The sequence below is a fragment of the Pimephales promelas genome, chromosome 13 (genome assembly GCF_988280905.1).
Source record: "Pimephales promelas chromosome 13, fPimPro1.hap1.1, whole genome shotgun sequence".
Classification (NCBI taxonomy): domain Eukaryota; kingdom Metazoa; phylum Chordata; class Actinopteri; order Cypriniformes; family Leuciscidae; genus Pimephales; species Pimephales promelas.
The window spans coordinates 22,739,415-22,758,717 of NC_142781.1; the positions used below are offsets into that span (position 1 = coordinate 22,739,415).

At 36.8% G+C, this 19,303-nt stretch overlaps 1 protein-coding gene and 1 long non-coding RNA gene across 2 annotated transcripts; one reads left to right on the forward strand and one right to left on the reverse strand.

The window, feature by feature from the left end:
* Positions 1-2,213: 2,213 nt before the first annotated feature.
* LOC120493729 (acyl-coenzyme A thioesterase 1) lies at positions 2,214-4,692 on the forward strand. The gene is made up of 3 exons (XM_039692524.2): positions 2,214-2,794; positions 3,109-3,311; positions 3,440-4,692. The coding sequence occupies exons 1-3, from the start codon at positions 2,341-2,343 to the stop codon at positions 4,043-4,045; spliced, it is 1,263 nt and encodes a 420-aa protein (XP_039548458.2). The 5' UTR covers positions 2,214-2,340; the 3' UTR covers positions 4,046-4,692.
* A 10,764-nt stretch (positions 4,693-15,456) lies between these two features.
* On the reverse strand, positions 15,457-16,925 carry LOC148976845 (uncharacterized). The gene is made up of 2 exons (XR_016146031.1): positions 16,517-16,925; positions 15,457-15,801 (listed from the first exon to the last, which is right to left on the reverse strand). It is a non-coding gene; the product is annotated as an uncharacterized LOC148976845 (long non-coding RNA).
* Positions 16,926-19,303: the final 2,378 nt, after the last annotated feature.

Genomic DNA, 19,303 nt, shown 5'->3' on the forward strand with positions numbered 1-19,303 from the left:
AAACCCATTAATTTTCTAAATGAAATACATTTCATAAGACAATGTTATTAGATTAGATTTTTAGACCAGTACTTTTACTTGTACTTAGCCTAAGTAAAATTTTATTGAAGTAGTAGTAGGCTACTTTTACTTGAGTAGAATATTGTATTACTCTTTCCATCTCTGCATGTGGCAAGCAACAGGATCAGATTTAATTTACTCAATTTATTACTATAGGGCAGCAACAAAGAAGAGTAGAAGAGACATTTGAACATGTAATATTACATTGTACATTGTATGAAAATAAAAGATGAGTGTTGCTCATAAAATTGCAGGAAAAAGGAATCCAAGACATGTCATTGAAAAACTGTTGGCAAGAAAACAAGGTATGAAAGATGAGGTGTTGCAATATATAAAAGCAACAAGGTTATATTTGAGAATATAATTAGATAACTAACTAAGGAATCCCCCCCCCCCCACACACACACACACACTTTAGAAAGAGTAGTTATTTCCGCATAGTGGTACCTTACAGGTATGGTGACATCACTTTGTAGACAAAATGCAGAAACGAGTTAGCCTTTTAACACTGGTTCCATCTCCCTAAGTCAATGTTTTTTTTAACGGGGTTTTGGTTAAATAGCTGAAGGTCTGTGGTGATGAACACAAGCTCAAGACACTTTCACGTTTTATTCTATGACATAAAATACCAATAATATTATTACACACTAGCTGTTACGTGTCTTGAAAAAGGCTGTTGTTAACAAATGGCACATTTTTTTGTCTAAACAATAAACATTATATTTTAACCATTTATTAAATGCTCGAAGAAAAGAAACAAATGGCTAAAGTCTGTCGAGGAGATTAAACGTCATCACACCTAACAGGTCAGCTCAGTCCGCTTTTATCTTAGACTTAGACAGTACTGGTTTTTACAGCATTATAGTTGATTGTACCCTTATAAACTAATCTAACTCAAACATTCTGGGAAAATGTTTGTAGATAAAAACTGAAAGAGTTGAACCTTGTCTCACGTTGATGGCCATGGGATTGTGGTGTAGTTTGTTTATTTTCTAGCTTTAGCTTTTTACTTCTGGCGACTGAATTTAAGCTTGTGTTCATCAGTGATTATTATCTTGATAGACAAAACGTGTAAGTATCATAAACTTTTGTTGATCACAGAGCTTTTTTAGCGCTAATCCAAAAGCATGTGTGGTAAAATTCTATTGGTTTGGTTTTTCTTGAGGGAACCAGTGTACTGCCAGTTAGCCTACAAATCGATGTCATTATTGGTCATTATCATACCTGCACGGCTGCAGCCCTCTATTTCTGTAACTGCAGTAGTTGCTGTATATGCAATTATTGTTGTAATTGCTGTAACCCACATAAAGATAAATTGGTGGCGGTAATGCACCTAAAAGCTGGGTTGCCAACTTCCAATAAACAAAGAAGAAGAAGAAGAAGAGGTCCGCAACAACACATTACTGCAGTAATAATCACACAGAAGTACAACCAATGAGATCAGTCATTTGTACAGACTCCCTTTCATATAAACAGCAAGACAAGATATAATAGTTGAAGTGTAGCGTCAGACAATCTGGACTTAGAGTAAACCTCTTGTGGGTACCAATCACAGGGTGTGAAAGGAAATGAAGAGGCAGACCATATGGCTAAACGGGCTTCAAAAGATTTACAAATTGACATTAAAGTGTCAAAGAGTACAGCAGAAGTAAAAAGGTTAAATAAGAAAGAATTGGCAGAAGGAGTGGGTTAGTTGAACAAAAGGTAGACACTTTCATCACATCCAAGAAAAAGTAGGTCTAAAAAAGAAAATTTGGAAACAGGAAAGATGCCATTTTAATCTCAAGAATGCATAGTGGACATTGTTGGTGGGGAAGCATGAAACTGAAAACTGAGACAAATGTGGTCAAGATTACTTATAGAGTGTGATGCATATGAAAGAGCAAAATTTCAACTAATTCAAGTTTAAGATATTTTGCAATAAATTATTTGTCACTTCAGGTTCCGTTAGGAAATGGCCCAAAACAATCAAGAATATTTCATGAATTATTTATTAATTTTTTATTTATTTAATTATTTTCTTAAAAGAAACTAGACTTATCAATCGAATTTAAGATAGCGCTGAATTAACCCCCCTCCCAGTCCCATCCCATTTTCATTGGACTTCCCAACTATACTGCGCTCCACACACTCCTCTCCAGTAGGTGACGGAAATGCAACATAAGTTGGTTGGACTTTGACCACCGCCGTTAAACACCAGAAGAAGAAGAAGAAAGAAAAAAACGACATATTATTTTGAAGTTTGCTGTTACCCATTTCGCAAGAAATACTCTGGCAAAAATGCATTACAGCTCGGGGGTCAGCATTAGGCTTTTGCCCAGTAATAAGTGCTCTTTTGAAGACCCAGTGCACGTGACCGTGAGTGGCTTAAATCCCCAACAACGCGTGGTCCTGCGCTCTAAAATCACCGATGAAAAGGGACTTGTTTTCAAGGCTTCAGCCACCTACCAAGCAGACAACAGTGGTCAAGTTGACCTGAACCGCGACTCTTCTCTTGGTGGCAGCTTTACCGGGGTTGAACCAATGGGCTTATTCTGGGCACTAAAAGCAGACGTCGTAAGCAGCAAATTTGCACTAACAGACGTGACACGCACTCAACTCGTTGACCTTGAGTGTGTCAGTGACGATAAAGTCATCGCTAAAGTAACAAACGAGAGACACTGCATTGCCGATGGTATCCGGAGAATTCCTGTAACTGAAGGCAGGATCAGAGGAACTCTTTTTATGCCACCTGGTGAGTTATTTTAAGCTGTAATAACTTCTGTCTTAAAGACTAGTAGTTTGTAAGGCACTCCATATAGCATTGGTTCTCGACCTGGAGGCCGCAGTATGACTTATATTTAAAACTTATTTAAATGTTGCGAAAGTTTTTGCCCATATTCTGTTTTGTAGCAGCGTCTTGTGGTGAAAATGGAGAAGTGCAGTGTAACACTATTGCTTGACTATTGAAAAGGTCTTCAATTGTCAATCACAAATTCATGCTGGCCATTATTATTTTAATCAAGCCTGTCAAATTAAGTTTTTAATTCTGATTTTCTAACTTTTCAGGTAAAGGACCATTTCCTGGTATTTTGGATACCAATGTGCTAACAGCACCTCCATTTGAGTTGAGGGCAGCTCTGCTGGCAAAAAGAGGATTTGCTGTTTTAGCCTTAGCTTTCCATGGATACCAAGATTTACCCAAAATCCCTGACAAATTTCACCTCGAGTATTTTGAAGAAGGTATAGATTTCTTGCGACAACAGCCAGAGGTTAGTGTAAAACTGTTAATGCACATTCCTTATTATTGTTATAATCTCTAAATAAAAAAAATTAGCTAATTACAAAGATGGGTTTATAAGAATCACAAATTCAATTCCAGCACTTTTTTTTTTCAAAGGTCAAAGATCAAAAAATTGGTCTACTGTCCATATCAAAGAGTGGAGATCTCGCTTTGTCAATGGCAACATTCCTACCTGGTATATCGGCCACTGTTTGTGTCAATGGATGCATGGCCAATACTTTCATACCGATCTACTACAAAGACATCTGTGTTCCACCTCTCATGTTCGACGTAAAGAGATCAAAAATGACACCATTGGGCCTTTTGGATGTTGGGGATTGCATGAATGACCCGATGTCCAAAGAAGGCCTTCCTAGCGTTATTCCCATTGAGCGTGCCTCTGCTCAATTCATGTTTATAGTGTCAGAAGCTGACAGGAATTGGCAAAGTGCCTATTATGCAAAACTTGCATGCGACAGACTCAAAGCACATGGGAAAAATAACTACGAGCTGGTGAAGTATGAAAAAGCGGGTCACTTTATTGAGGTGCCTTATATGCCCTTTTGTCTCGCAAATTTTCATGCTGCAGCTAACCATGTGGTTTTCTTTGGTGGGGAACCCAAGGCTCATTCAGAAGCACAGTGTGACGCATGGCAGAGGATTGTGAATTTTTTCAAAAAACACTTAGCGGCTGCAGATCACAACTGCAGATCTATGCTGTAAGAAAAAGGGCATTTACAGTACATAATAGTAGTCATAACATCCAGTTATAATGTTGACTTGCATTTCTAATCTAGATAGCAAGTATTAAAAAAAATCATTTTATTGATAATGGTTGATTATATGCTTCTAAATCTATTGATGTTTATATCATTCATACATATTATAATATAATATTATCAACGTTGAATGAAAACAATTATGCTGCTAAAATGTTTTTTATAACAATTAAATGTGTTACTGTCACTATTTAAACCATCCTTACTGAACAAAAATATTATTTTCTTGTTTTCAAAAAACAGTAATGAACTTTACTGATATGCCATTTTTTTAATTATATCTTAATTATATATATTATATTTTAATAACATCACCATACTAGGTCCAATTTATGGTACAGCCCCTGGTGCCTTCATTTCAAAGAACCCTTGATTACATCTTTAGCCTTAGTAGAGGTAAAAGGAGGTTTTCTTCCTCTCCAGTATTGTCTTTTATAGTAAATGTTTATGTATAGATAAATATTCCATCAGGGTACAGACACTGCGATGAGATATGCAACCATGGGCATTGGTTACAAGTGATTTACTGTATGCAACTTGCACATACAAGAGCTTCCAAATGAAGTACAATTAAATATCTGTTTTGTTATAGTCTAAATTGATTAATTTCTAATATTGATTCTAGGAGGTGACCTCATATCTGTGTCTGATGTACATTATTTTGATTCGGATCCTAAAGTGTTGGTCGATGGAATGAGCTGTATCCACAAAGGATTATTAGGAAGCCAATAATTGCCACAAAAATACTAAACATTGTTTTGCAACACAATATTTAAACGATAGTTCAATTATAAATTAAAATACTTTCATTTACTCTTCACCCTCAAGATGATTTTGAAGAAAGTTTCAGCTTTTTTCATCCTCACAAGTTAAAGGGATTTACAATATGTATTTTGAGTGTGTGAGTCAGACAGGGTTAGAACAACATGATGGTGAGATAATTATGACATAATTTATTTCTTTTTAGGTGAACAACTATCCCTTTCAAGTTTTTTGCAGTATAACTGGCATGATCCTACATACGTCAATACATCAAAGCCAATCTCACTGGATGAATGCTGAGGATTGGTTACTTTCAGATTTATTTATTTTTTTAAACATGCAAATGGTGAGATCTGTGCAAATCTCCAGTGGTACTTATTGCAAATCTTTTAGAGAGCACTATGACAAGGACACACTCTAGCAGGCCTTGTTATTTAACCCACACTACTTAAGTGGAAGCTCTGAGGAGTTCTTACATGTTGATTAACTGGAAAGGGTTCTTTTTATATTTATAGAGGAGTTGTTACACTCTCAGAAAAAAAGGTACAAAAGCTGTCACTGGGGCTGTACCTTTTCAAGTAGCTAAAGGGTGCATATTGGTACCTTAATGGTACATACTGTATTAGCACCTAAAATATAAATAATAGCACCTAAAATGTACATAATAGCACCTAAATGTCCATATTAGCACCTAAATGCCCATATTAGCAGCTAAAATTGACATATTAGTACGTAAAATGGACAAAAGTTTTACCTTTTGAAAAAGTACAGCCCCAGTGATTGCTTTTGTACCTTTTTTTCTGAGAGTGTAGGCTACTATATTGTGTCCAGTGCATGGCATTCTCATGAATTGCTTCATGAATTACTCTAACTTTGATGTTTTTCCAGAAACATCATATGGTTTCTAAAAAGTGGTGTTTCTAGCCATGGCACTAATCCGCCGTGCACTGAGCAGCAGCCAGAAGAAGAAAGTGATCATTGCAGCGCTGCGCACCCCTCAGAACAGCATTTCCATTCCGTATGTGTCTCAGCGCGAGTCTGAACTTCATGCCACTCTGTTGTCCATCGTCCTAGTCTTTGCACTCTGCAGCACACCCTACGCCGCTCTGGTGATATACCGCGCAGTGCTGGGGGCTGCAAAAGTCTCGTCTTGGTTGCAACTGACAGCCGTGTGGCTGCCAAAGGTCTCTCTCCTCACCAACCCACTGTTTCTCCTCACAGTAAACCGCTCAGTGCGACGTTGCCTTCTCGATATGCTAGCATGGTTGCAAGACCATTTCACAAGATGTAAACAACACTGGTCCAGAAGCACTTCCTGTTTCAGTTTGTAACTGTTTTCTTTATTTCACATGTAAAGAAAACATCTTAAAGATGTTTGTTTTTAACTTTTTGATTCAGTTTTAAATGTTCCGTTGGTTGTATTTTATCCCAGCTTTTATGTAGTGTTAAAAAACTGAAACAGGAAGTGCTTCTGGACCAGTGTTGTTTACATCTTGTGAAATGGTCTACAGCATTGGAGGTCTGGCTGAGGTAGGGCCACTAGGGGGCGAGACTGTGGTTCGCTCTGGTAGTCAACTCTCGGAGATGTTCAATATGGGCCAACAGCAGGCTATTATCCAGCTGCAGACCTGCAGCACACCAGTTTCAGAACCCCAGCGCCAGAACCGGAAGTAAGGGGCGGAGTTACGTTCTAACCAACACCAGGGCCAGGAACATATGTATGCATAGACATAATATATACATAGACGCCAGAGCCGGCCCGAGGCATAAGCGAACTAAGCGGCCGCTTAGGGCCCCCTCAAATCGGGGTTATTTTTTATTTTTATTTTTTTTAGATTACTTAAACAAGTGACATAAATCAATGAATGAATGAAAATGACTGAATGAATCATTCAAGACAACAAAACTCTGATTTAATGATCAATATACCTGCCTACAAGTTACAACTGTTGCTGTGTCTGCCTGCGTTTAAGTCATGCGTCTAGATCATAGACTGTAAAAAACCGGGTTGAAGAAATATTGTTTAGGCCACTTTGTTTGATATAATCACAACAATTTAACGCAAGTATGGGAATTGAACTCATGTCTTCTTGATTAAAGCCCAACGCTTTATCAACTGAACCACTGCATCTGTTGAGTTCAAGAGTGTATTGAAAGGGGTTATTGCAGGTTTGGCTTTATTTGTTGGAAAAATAAATATAGAAATATAATTTGACACAAGAGGGCAGTATAGCCCTATTTATGGTTTTGATTTTAAACTAAACCGTGACATCTACACGTTTTGCAAAGTGGACCAACGTGATTATTTCACGTCTTGTCGTGATACGGCACTGAAGTTACAGGAGTTTCTTCCCGTTGCTAAGGAATGGAACTAGGTCGAGTATTTAAAAGGTTATGGTTAACACGGTTAACGTGGTTTAACGTCGATGTAATACGTTGTTTTTAGCGTACATTTTGCTTAAACGAGGAGCTGGGGGGACGCCGGAAAAATAGACATTTTACTCATTAGTCTGCTTCATTAAAAACGTGACATAGACGTTTTCTTCGGCGTGGATCCATGCAAATGAATCATTTTCACCTTGAAAATAATAAATGGTTTTTTTTTTTTTTTTTTTGCATTTTAAATAATAGAACATTTCTCGAAAGAAAATTCAATTTTTCTCGGTTTAATGAAAACCAATAGGTCGTGATGGTAAGTTTTAAGTGTAAGTTTCACGTTTGAGGGGGTTTAAACCGTGACATCTACACGTTTTCAAAAGTGGACCAACGTGATTATTTCACGTCTTTTCACCATACCGGGTTGAAGAAATATTATTCAGGCCACTTTGTTTGATATAATCACAACAATTCCACGCAAGTATGGGAATTGAACTCGGGTCTTCTTGATTAAAGCCCAACGCTTTATCAACTGAGCCACTGCATCTGTTGAGTTCAACGGTATTTTGGACGGGGTTCTATGGGCTATATGCACGCATAAGTTCCGCATTTGACGTAAGGATGCTCGTCCATTTCCGGTTGTGTAGATTAAAGCGGAGGAAAACCGGAGAAAACGGGATTATGGCAGAGTCTTCAATATTTGCTGTCCTCCCGTCTTTGAAACGAAACGTACATACGTTTAGATGTAATTTTATATATAGTTATGTTTATTTAATATAATTTTAAAAAGAAGCATAAACACAACGAGGGGTGTCTGTTTTATCTGTTTTTGTGACTAACGTTTCATTAGTATAACCATGGAGTATAAAATTCAATATACATTCTCGGTATTGCATTGGACTCTATGATCGGCGGAAGTTATCGAGCATCCCTAATGCTTCACCGGAAATAACGCCGTGCATAGAGCCCATTGCAGGTTTGGCTTTATTTGTTGGAAAAATAAATATAGAAATATAATTTGACACAAGAGGGCAGTATAGCCCTATTCATGGTTTTGAGTTTAAAAGTTTTCCAAAGTGGACCAACGTGATTATTTCACGTCTTGTCGTGATACGGGTTGGGCACTGAAATTACAGGAGTTGCTTCCCGTTGCTAAGGAATGGAACTAGGTCGAGTATTTAAAAGGTTATGGTTAACGTGGTTTAACGTCGATGTAATACGTTGTTTTAGCGCACCTTTTGCTTAAAGGGCACCTATTATGGAAAATTCACTTTTACATGGTGTTTGAACATAAATGTGTGTTGGCAGTGTGTGAGCAAAACCACCCTAGAATGATAAAAATCCATCCAGTAGTTTTTTTACAATCTCAATAAATCATCTGCACTGCCTCAGAACGAGCTGTTCTGAGATCCAGGTCTTTGTGACGTAGAACGGGAGACAGGGGGTTGATTGACAGTGTGGCTGTGGCCTAGACCCCGCCCTCGGTGATCTGTACACACCATCCTTCATTGTTTCAACGACGACAACAGGTGTTGTGCCGAATTTCGACCCCCGCCAAATTATTACCCCCCTAGTATTGGTAGGTTTAGGATTAGTTGTGGGGGAGGGGTTAAGATTAGGGGCGGGGTTGGGATTAGGCAATCAGGTACTGACTTCAACGAGGGGGGTAATAATTTGGCAGGGGGTCGAAATTAGGCACAACACCTGTTATGTCTCTTGGAAACGTAAATTAATGTTCTGTCGTGGACTCGTGGGTTAATCCTGTTGTTGTGGCTTAAAAGTTAATCCTCAAGTGTGGATTGTCATCTACTGTTTGCGATCCACCGTCACCTCCAGTAACAGTAAGTGTATTTTATGATTTTTGAGCAAATAGTCTTTTCAGTCAATGTCAGCCAATTCAACAACAAATGCGTCTAAAGTTATTGCCGTCGTAGGATGTCTGTGTATATAATTTAAAACCTTGTTTGTATAGTGTGTAACCACACGTTTATAATTATATATATTTTTAAATATATTGTATTAAAAACTGCATGTTGGTGTTCTGTAAGTTAGCCATCTTCTCACATTTGCCACAGAAGCACCCATATGACAAGCTAAACATGACGCCACAGGTCCCTCGCATAAATGTAATTTCGCTCGTACGTAGCAAACTTTATCACAGAATGTGTATGTAGTTTCAAAAACTTGCGCTAGTGTCTGTGTGTGTGTGTGTGTGTGTTGGACATCCATCATTTCAAATGGGACGCTATTACAACTCTAAAGTACATAAAAGTAGCAAATAACCATACCGAGACGTACTGGTCCATTCTCATATGTTTATTCTGCCGGAGTCTCTTCATGCTATTTATATATTCCGATTCAAACGTACGGCTGAATGACATTCAATACGGCGCGTCTCTTCACTCTCTCAGTACCGACTGCCTGCCATAGGTATCAAGTTACGCCCTCATCCAAAGGCAGGGCGGGGATATGCAGCTCATTTGCATTTAAGGTGGAATACCCCCTGAAACAGCTCATTTTTAAGCAGGCCCCAAAATGACATTTTCAAATGGTTATAATAAATTAACTGTGGGGTATTTTGAGCTGAAACTTCACAAATACATTCTGGGGACACCTGAGACCAATATTACATCTTGTAAAAAGGGGCATAATAGGTGCCCTTTAAACGAGGAGCTGGGGGGACGCCGGAAAAATAGACATTTTGATTTTACTCATTAGGCTGCTTCATTAAAAACGTGACATTTAGACGTTTTCTTCGGCGTGGATCCATGCAAATTAATCATTTTCACCTTGAAAATAATAAATGTTTTTTTGTTTTGTTTTTTGCATTTTAAATAATAGAACATTTCTCAGTGATCGTAAATAAAAAAAAATTCAATTTTCTCGGTTTAATGAAAACCAGGTCGTTATGGCAGAGGCGACTAGACATCCGGATATCTCTCCAATGGAGCGTGTTAACGCAAACGTGTAAGTTTCACGTTTGAGGGGGTTAAACCGTGACATCTACACATTTTCCAAAGTGGACTATTGAGGCTGCTTCATTAAAAATGTGACATTTAGACGTTTTTTTCAGCGTGGATCGAGGCAAATGAATCCTGTTCACCTTGAAAATAATAAATGTTTTTTGCATTTTAAATATTAGACCATTTCTATCGTCAATAAAACAAAATTCAATTTTTCTCAGTTTAATGAAAACCAATAGGTAAGTTTCAGTTTAAGTGTAAGTTTCACGTTTGAGTGGGGTTTAAACCGTGACATCTAGGCCTATGCGTTTTCAAAAGTGCACCAAAGTGATTATTTCACGTAGCAGCTACCGGGTTGAAGAAATATTGTTTAGGCCACTTTGTTTGATATGATCACAACAATTTAATGCAAGTATGGGAATTGAACTCAAGTCTTCTTGATTAAAGTCCAACGCTTGAGCCACTGCTTGAGTTCAACGGTATTTTGGACGGGGTTTTATTGCAGGTTTGGCTTTATTTGTTGGAAAAATAAATATAGAACTATAATTTGACAGAAGAGGGCAGTATCCCTATTTATGGTTCTGAGTTTAAACTAAACCGTGACATCTACACGTTTTCCAAAGTGGACCAACGTGATTATTTCACGTCTTGTCGTGATACGGGTTGGGCACTGAAGTTACAGGAGTTTCTTCCCGTTGCTAAGGAATGGAACTAGGTCGAGTATTTAAAAGGTTATGGTTAACACGGTTAACGTGGTTTAACGTCGATGTAATACGTTGTTTTTAGCGTACATTTTGCTTAAACGAGGAGCTGGGGGGACGCCGGAAAAATAGACATTTTGATCATTAGGCTGCTTCATTAAAAACGTGACATTAAGACGTTTTCTTCGGCGTGGATCCATGCAAATTAATCATTTTCACCTTGAAAATAATAAATGTTTTTTTTTTTTTTTTTTTTTTTTGCATTTTAAATATTAGACCATTTCTCAGTGATCGTCAATAAAACAAAATTCCATTTTTCTCAGTTTAATGAAAACCAATAGGTAAGTTTAAGTGTAAGTTTCACGTTTGAGGGGGTTTAAACCGTGACATCTACGCGTTTTCAAAAGTGCACCAAAGTGATTATTTCTTGTCACGATACTGGGTTGAAGAAATATTGTTTAGGCCACTTTTGTTTGATATAATCACAACAATTTAACGCATTTTGGGAATTGAACTCATGTCTTCTTGATTAAAATATGGGAATTGAACTCATGTCTTTTTGATTAAAGCCCAACGCTTTATCAACTGAGCAACTGAATCTGTTGAGTTCAAGGGCGTATTGGAAGGTGTTTTATTGCCGGTGTTGTGCCTAATTCCGACCCCCCGGCTAAAGACTACCCCCTTTCGCGTGCACGCGGACAGTACCGTCGTGTTTCCGGTAGATGGCAGTTAAAACACGCAACGTTCGGTTAAACGCTTCACTGATCCCCACTCCAAACGTTCAAATTGAAGAAAATCTGTTATTTTCCTGTAGATGGCAGTATAAACTCAGAAACGTAATTGCTTTTCAACCCTAATCGTAAAGGAAACTGGCACGTCCGTAGCAAATCTCTGCTTAGATGCAAACCAAGCTATGCATCATATTGTCACTTACACCGAAATGTTTATAATATTCCAATAAATTTATGAAATAAAATACATACACAAGGATTTTGTCTTGGTACTGAAGCTTCCAGTGCACATAATACAACAAGAAACATGATAATAATAAAATATGAAAGTATAAAGACACGATAGGTTTAGTCATAATGAACTTTAACAGATTATGAACATATTTATTTAGTATTTTATAAATAATTTCTTTTCTCTAAGTACACAAACGCTGCCTAAAATGGGTATGAACACCAACACAAGCAGCAAAACTGTGTGTAAAATGCTACATTTCACTCTATTAACATGGACAGATTTAGTTATAAAGGGGGTATTATTTGGGTAGGCCGTTTTTACCCACCTGCCTGGATTATACCCCCCAATTTCTTCTATCTAAATACACAAATGGTTCCTAAAATGGGTATGAACACCAACACAAGCAGCAATACTGTGTGTAAAATGCTATATTTTACTCTATTAACATGGACAGATTTAGTTATAAAGGGGGTATTATTTGGGTAGGCCGTTTTAACCCACCTGCCTGGATTATACCCCCCAATTTCTTCTCTCTAAATACCCAAATGGTTCCTAAAATGGGTATGAACACCAACACAAGCAGCAATACTGTGTGTAAAATGCTATATTTTACTCTATTAACATGGACAGATTTAGTTATAAAGGGGGTATTATTTGGGCAGGCCGTTTTTACCCACCTGCCTGGATTATACCCCCCAATTTCTTCTATCTAAATACACAAATGGTTCCTAAAATGGGTCTGAACACCAACACAAGCAGCAATACTGTGTGTAAAATGCTATATTTTACTCTATTAACATGGACAGATTTAGTTATAAAGGGGGTATTATTTGGGCAGGCCGTTTTAACCCACTTGCCTGGATTATACCCCCCAATTTCTTCTCTCTAAATATGCAAATGGTTCCTAAAATGGGTCTGAACACCAACACAAGCAGCAATACTGTGTGTAAAATGCTACATTTCACTCTATTAACATGGACAGATTCAGTTATAAAGGGGGTATTATTTGGGCAGGCCGTTTTAACCCACTTGCCTGGATTATACCCCCCAATTTCTTCTCTCTAAATACCCAAATGCTTCCTAAAATGGGTCTGAACACCAACACAAGCAGCAATACTGTGTGTAAAATGCTACATTTCACTCTATTAACATGGACAGATTCAGTTATAAAGGGGGTATTATTTGGGCAGGCCGTTTTTACCCACCTGCCTGGATTATACCCCCCAATTTCTTCTATCTAAATACACAAATGGTTCCTAAAATGGGTATGAACACCAACACAAGCAGCAATACTGTGTGTAAAATGCTATATTTTACTCTATTAACATGGACAGATTTAGTTATAAAGGGGGTATTATTTGGGCAGGCCGTTTTAACCCACTTGCCTGGATTATACCCCCCAATTTCTTCTATCTAAATACACAAATGGTTCCTAAAATGGGTCTGAACACCAACACAAGCAGCAATACTGTGTGTAAAATGCTACATTTCACTCTATTAACATGGACAGCATTTGTGTATTTAGAGAGAAGAAATTGGGGGGTATAATCCAGGCAGGTGGGTTAAAACGGCCTGCCCAAATAATACCCCCTTTATAACTGAATCTGTCCATGTTAATAGAGTGAAATGTAGCATTTTACACACAGTATTGCTGCTTGTGTTGGTGTTCAGACCCATTTTAGGAAGCATTTGGGTATTTAGAGAGAAGAAATTGGGGGGTATAATCCAGGCAGGTGGGTTAAAACGGCCTGCCCAAAAAATACCCCCTTTATAACTGAATCTGTCCATGTTAATAGAGTAAAATATAGCATTTTACACACAGTATTGCTGCTTGTGTTGGTGTTCATACCCATTTTAGGAACCATTTGTGTATTTAGATAGAAGAAATTGGGGGGTATAATCCAGGCAGGTGGGTAAAAACGGCCTACCCAAATAATACCCCCTTTATAACTAAATCTGTCCATGTTAATAGAGTGAAATGTAGCATTTTACACACAGTTTTGCTGCTTGTGTTGGTGTTCAGACCCATTTTAGGCAGCTTTTGTGTACTTAGAGAAAAGAAATTATTTATAAAATACTAAATAAATATGTTCATAATCTGTTAAAGTTCATTATGACTAAACCTATCGTGTCTTTATACTTTCATATTTTATTATTATCATGTTTCTTGTTGTATTATGTGCACTGGAAGCTTCAGTACCAAGACAAAATCCTTGTGTATGTATTTTATTTCATAAATTTATTGGAATATTATAAACATTTCGGTGTAAGTGACAATATGATGCATAGCTTGGTTTGCATCTAAGCAGAGATTTGCTACGGACGTGCCAGTTTCCTTTACGATTAGGGTTGAAAAGCAATTACGTTTCTGAGTTTATACTGCCATCTACAGGAAAATAACAGATTTTCTTCAATTTGAACGTTTGGAGTGGGGATCAGTGAAGCGTTTAACCGAACGTTGCGTGTTTTAACTGCCATCTACCGGAAACACGACGGTACTGTCCGCGTGCACGCGAAAGGGGGTAGTCTTTAGCCGGGGGGTCGGAATTAGGCACAACACCTGTTTGGTTTTATTTGTTGGAAAAATAAATATAGAAATATAATTTGACACAAGAGGGCAGTATAGCCCTATTTATGGTTTTGAGTTTAAACCGTGACATCTAGCCTAATAACAATGTTTTTTTTTTTTTTTTTTTTGCATTTTAAATAATAGAACATTTCCCAGTGCTCTTAAATAAAACAAAATTCAATTTTCTCGGTTTAATGAAAACCAATAGGTCATTATGGCAGAGGCGAATAAACATCCGGATATCTCTCCAATGGAGCGTGTTAACGCAAACGTGTAAGTTTCACGTTTGAGGGGGTTAAACCATGACATCTACACATTTTCCAAAGTGGACTATCCCAGCTAGAATTTTTTTGTTCTAAAAATGTTCTGAGACATTACTTACCATGCAGTGTTCTAATAATGTTTTCAGCGGGTAGTTTTCTTTTTGTTCCTAAAATGTTCTCTTAAAAGTTCTAATAACATTCTCTAAAAACATTCTAAATATGTTTAGTGCTAACATTGTTAGAACATTATTCCCTGACGTTCTTACAACATTTTCAGCGAGTAGTTTTCTTTTTGTTCCCAGAATGTTCTCTTAAAAGTTCCAATAATATTCTCTAAAAACATTCTAAATATGTTTAGTGCTAACATTGTTAGAACATTATTCCCTGACATTCTACATTTTCAGCAGGTATAGTTTTCTTTTTGTTCCCAGAATGTTCTCTTAAAAGTTCTAATAACATTCTCTAAAAACATTCTAAATATGTTTAATGCTAACATTGTTAGAACATTATTCCCTGACGTTCTTACAACATTTTCAGCGGGTAGTTTTCTTTTTGTTCCCAGAATGTTCTCTTAAAAGATGGCATAACATTCTCTAAGAGCACTCTGAAAATGTTTTGTGATGACCTATATATAAAGGTTTAATCATAACATTTTTAAAACATTATCCCCTAACTTTCTTATAAAGTTTTTAGCGGAAGTTTATTTTTGTTCCCAAAATGTTCTCTTAAAACCCCGCAAAAATGCTTAGCTATAACATTGTTAAAGCATACAATTTTATTAATCTCAAAACTAAAACATCAAAATCTAACAGGTTTATGAATGGCATCCACATAAATTATTAGAAGTTCTGCGTACAGTAAATGCCCAACATTACATGTAGAACTCCGTAAAGTCACTCATGCGTCTTGACTGCTGTGTTTGCTCAGAGCACTCATCATCAGTCTTTGCTTGTCTTGGTTCTTGCAGAAGAATAATCCAGGAATCTGTATTAATAGTGTTCTACTATTCTCTCTTCTAGTTGTCCAGCTGCTCCCCCAGTTAGCAGCATTGAGCTCTGTTCTCTGTGTGCACGGTAGAGTTTTTCCTAAATAGAGATAGCCTAAAAAAGAAGATCATGCAAAAGTGTAAACATAAAGAATACACATAAATTAAGATCACAAGCAATATTGACATTGAAAACTTTCAAAATTAGCCAGCCTAATTAGCAATCAGAAATTATGTAAAGACTAATTTATTGAAAGTATAAATATGATAAATTATTAGTATCTTTTTTGTTTCTGTAATTTAAAACATATACTTAATCCATATATCCAATATCTTAATCCAATAAAGTTTTAAAAATGGATATTTTTCTTACACAAATGCTTCGCTTCAAAAGGCCTTTATAAGTCATGTGGTGGATTACTTTTATCATGGATGGATGCGCCTTGATGGCCATTCACTGCCATTCTAAAAGTCAGAAGAGCCAGGACATTTTTTTAAATATAACTCCGATTGTATTCGTCTGTAAGAAGAATGTCATATACACCTAGGATGCCTTGAGGGTGTGTAAATCATGGGCTAATTCTCATTTTTGGATGTCTTTTGGATGAGATCATGGTCTGTGCTTTTAGCACTAAAGCTCTAGGAGTTAAGAGTTGAACATTTATGTCTCAGATATAATTATAATAATAGTGTAAATAGATTAACAATATGTTGGCTTTCTTAAACCAACAAAATTATTTCCTAACATTTGAACAAGATTACTATAATCTATAGCCTATAATGTAAAGGTATCTATGAAGATTTACAACAAAAGTTACAAAACCACTTACAAGGCTCTTTAGCTCCCATGTCCATTCACCTCTGCAGGTTTATGTTTGCTTCAGTAGTTGCCAGATTGTGTCCTTTACACGGAGCATCAGCACCAGAGTAATTACCTGAAATATTTGGTGTAAAAACATGGTCTGTCAACATAAAACGATATTACAAGCACAAACATTGCAAGAAACACAAATGACAGAAAATAGTTTTAGACTAAACGCTCCTTCCAATTCTTCCATTAACGTTACCTTTATATGAATTACTGAAATATTATTAACTTTTACTTTAAAAGACATTAAGATCACTTTTAAGTAACAAAAATACAGTATTCGTATGCATAAAACATAATACCGGTATTATAGGCTAACGTTACCTGGTTGTAAATGGAGACTTTATTGTGTCATCGGTAACTTAATCATCTTGAATGTAAGCTAGTAATAAAAATCTTAGTAAAAATCAAAGCTAGTAATAATTGCATTAAAGAGCTCTCTTAATGTAATTCTTAAAAACTGATTTAGAGAGCTCTCTAATGTAATTCTTACTAGTAATGCAATTGCAGAGCTCTGCAATTCAATTAAAGAGCTTTGCAATTATATTCTTACTAGTAAAAATCTAATTAAAGAGCTCTCTAATCGTAATTGTTATTAGTACGAATTTAATTAGAGAGCTCTATAATTGTAATTGCTACTAGTAGGAATTAAATTGTAAAGCTTGCAAAGAATTGTAAAGAATTCTTACTGGTAAAAATGCAATAATGACGATTAAAGGGTTAGTTCACCCAAAAATGAAAATTAAGTCATTAATTACTCACCCCCATGCTGTTCCAACCCCGTAAGACCTTCGTTCATCTTCGGAACACAAATAAAGATATTTAGGGGTTCAAGCACGAAGTGCTGAAACCCTATTGTAATTGTATTGATTTTTATTATTATTATTATTCTGCCGTAAAACGCATCGTGCAGACCAAACCGTAAGGGCTGGAGACCTGAAACTTTGTCAGATGGTAGTACAAAAATCGAGGAGAGGTTATCAAATTATGAGCCCAATTGGCCCATAGGTGGCGCTATAGCGACCAATTGCGCGAAATGGCTCATAGCTCCTAGACCGTAAGTCGTACACTCAAGTGTCTTATATCATTGGAAAGCTGGTCACCTGACGAAAAAAACGTATATCTCCGATTTCATTTCCGGTATGCAAATTTTTCCGCCATTTTGAATTTTGTCAAAAAACTACTTTTGCGAACTAGTCCCTGGATTTTTGCCCGATCGGAACCAAACCAGTGCAGAAATGTTCTCTGGAGTCTGAAGATCAATAATTATCAAAAAAATGTTGAAATTTCTCGTTTCGGTCGCTAGGGGAAGCAAAATAAACGTTGTGGGAGGAGCCTATTTTACTAAAATGGCTATAACTCGAGAAGTAAATGAGATATCTTCACCAAACTCGGTACACATGTGTAAGAGTTCAATTTGAGGTGACAGTAAAAAAATCGCGACGATTGAACACTAGGTGGCGCTATAAAATGAAAAAAACAGATAAACACCTGACCGTCAGTCCGATTGACTTGAAAATTGGTATGCAGTGTCTTGGTCCAAGGCCTCATGTAAGTCTATAAGGACATTGGTGTATCTCAAAAAACATGGCCGCCATCGGCCAATGAAGTTTGAGCATCTATGAAACAAGGTTAACGAAGGCCGATCGGAACGAAACTCGTTGGGAATGTTCGACTCATGGCCCTAGAGGTCTGTAAGAATTTTGAAAGAAATCGGCCACTAGTTGGCGCTAACGAGTTTTATTGCTCTGTAATCACGTGGTGTTGCAAACACCCCCACAAAATGTATATCAATTGATAGATCTCCTCATGATGAACAACTTTGCCTCAAGAACCATTGCTGTCAATCAATTCGTTCGTTAAATATTCACGAATATGTTAAAAACCTACTTTTGCGAACTAGTCCCTGGTTTTTTGCCCGATCGGAACCAGACTAGTCTAGGATAATTCTTTGGACTCTCTTGATCAATAATTATCCAAAAAAAGTTCAACTTTGTCATTTGTCTTACTATAACAGGGTCATTTACAAAAGGGCGTGACAAAAAGCCCCCAAAAGCCTGTAAATCCTAAAGAAAAACTCAGAACTTTACAAAAATTGATGAGCATATGTGTCATAACATGCTGAAGAAGCATGCACAGTTTCATGGAGATCGGACCATAGGTGGCGCTATAACTGTTAAAAAGCTTTAAAACCATGTATTTCCAATGGTAAATTGCCAGTATTGGCTGTAAATGGTGTTTTCCATCTCTGATCATATCATAATGTTAAAACCAGTGCAGTACAATTCTCTGGACTCTCTAGATCAATAATTATAACAAAAAGTTGAACTACGTCATGTGGATGACTATAATAGGATGGCTTCAACATTTAGTGTGTTGAAGCCATCTATTACTACACTTTCAGTGTCCCTGAAAGCGTTGATCTCTTCAATAAACAAGTCAGAACACGTGACATTAAATAATCATGAACATTTTCAGACAGATCTGACAAAATATGCCTAAATAACAGTTAAAAAAGGTGAAATGATATCAAAATGATGGTCTATTAAGCCAATAAGTGGTGTTTTACTGCCCTCTGCTGTTCAAAATAGTAAGTGTCTCACTACTCAACTATAATTAATATTATGACTTTATTAATGATCTATTTTAACATTTGCAATCACATTTAGTCAAATATTGATCACAATCATTTTTTTTGTCAAAGTTTATCACTTCAGTTGTTCTGAATCTTCACATAATTGCTATTAAC

What these genes read in the sequence shown, in the direction of transcription:
- LOC120493729 (XM_039692524.2), top strand. Translation starts at nt 2,341, where the DNA reads ATGCATTACAGCTCGGGGGTCAGCATTAGGCTTTTGCCCAGTAATAAG. An exon ending in AACTCTTTTTATGCCACCTG is followed by an intron (nt 2,795 to 3,108) that starts GTGAGTTATTTT and finishes CTAACTTTTCAG; the next exon opens with GTAAAGGACCATTTCCTGGT. An exon ending in TCTTGCGACAACAGCCAGAG is followed by an intron (nt 3,312 to 3,439) that starts GTTAGTGTAAAA and finishes TTTTTTTCAAAG; the next exon opens with GTCAAAGATCAAAAAATTGG.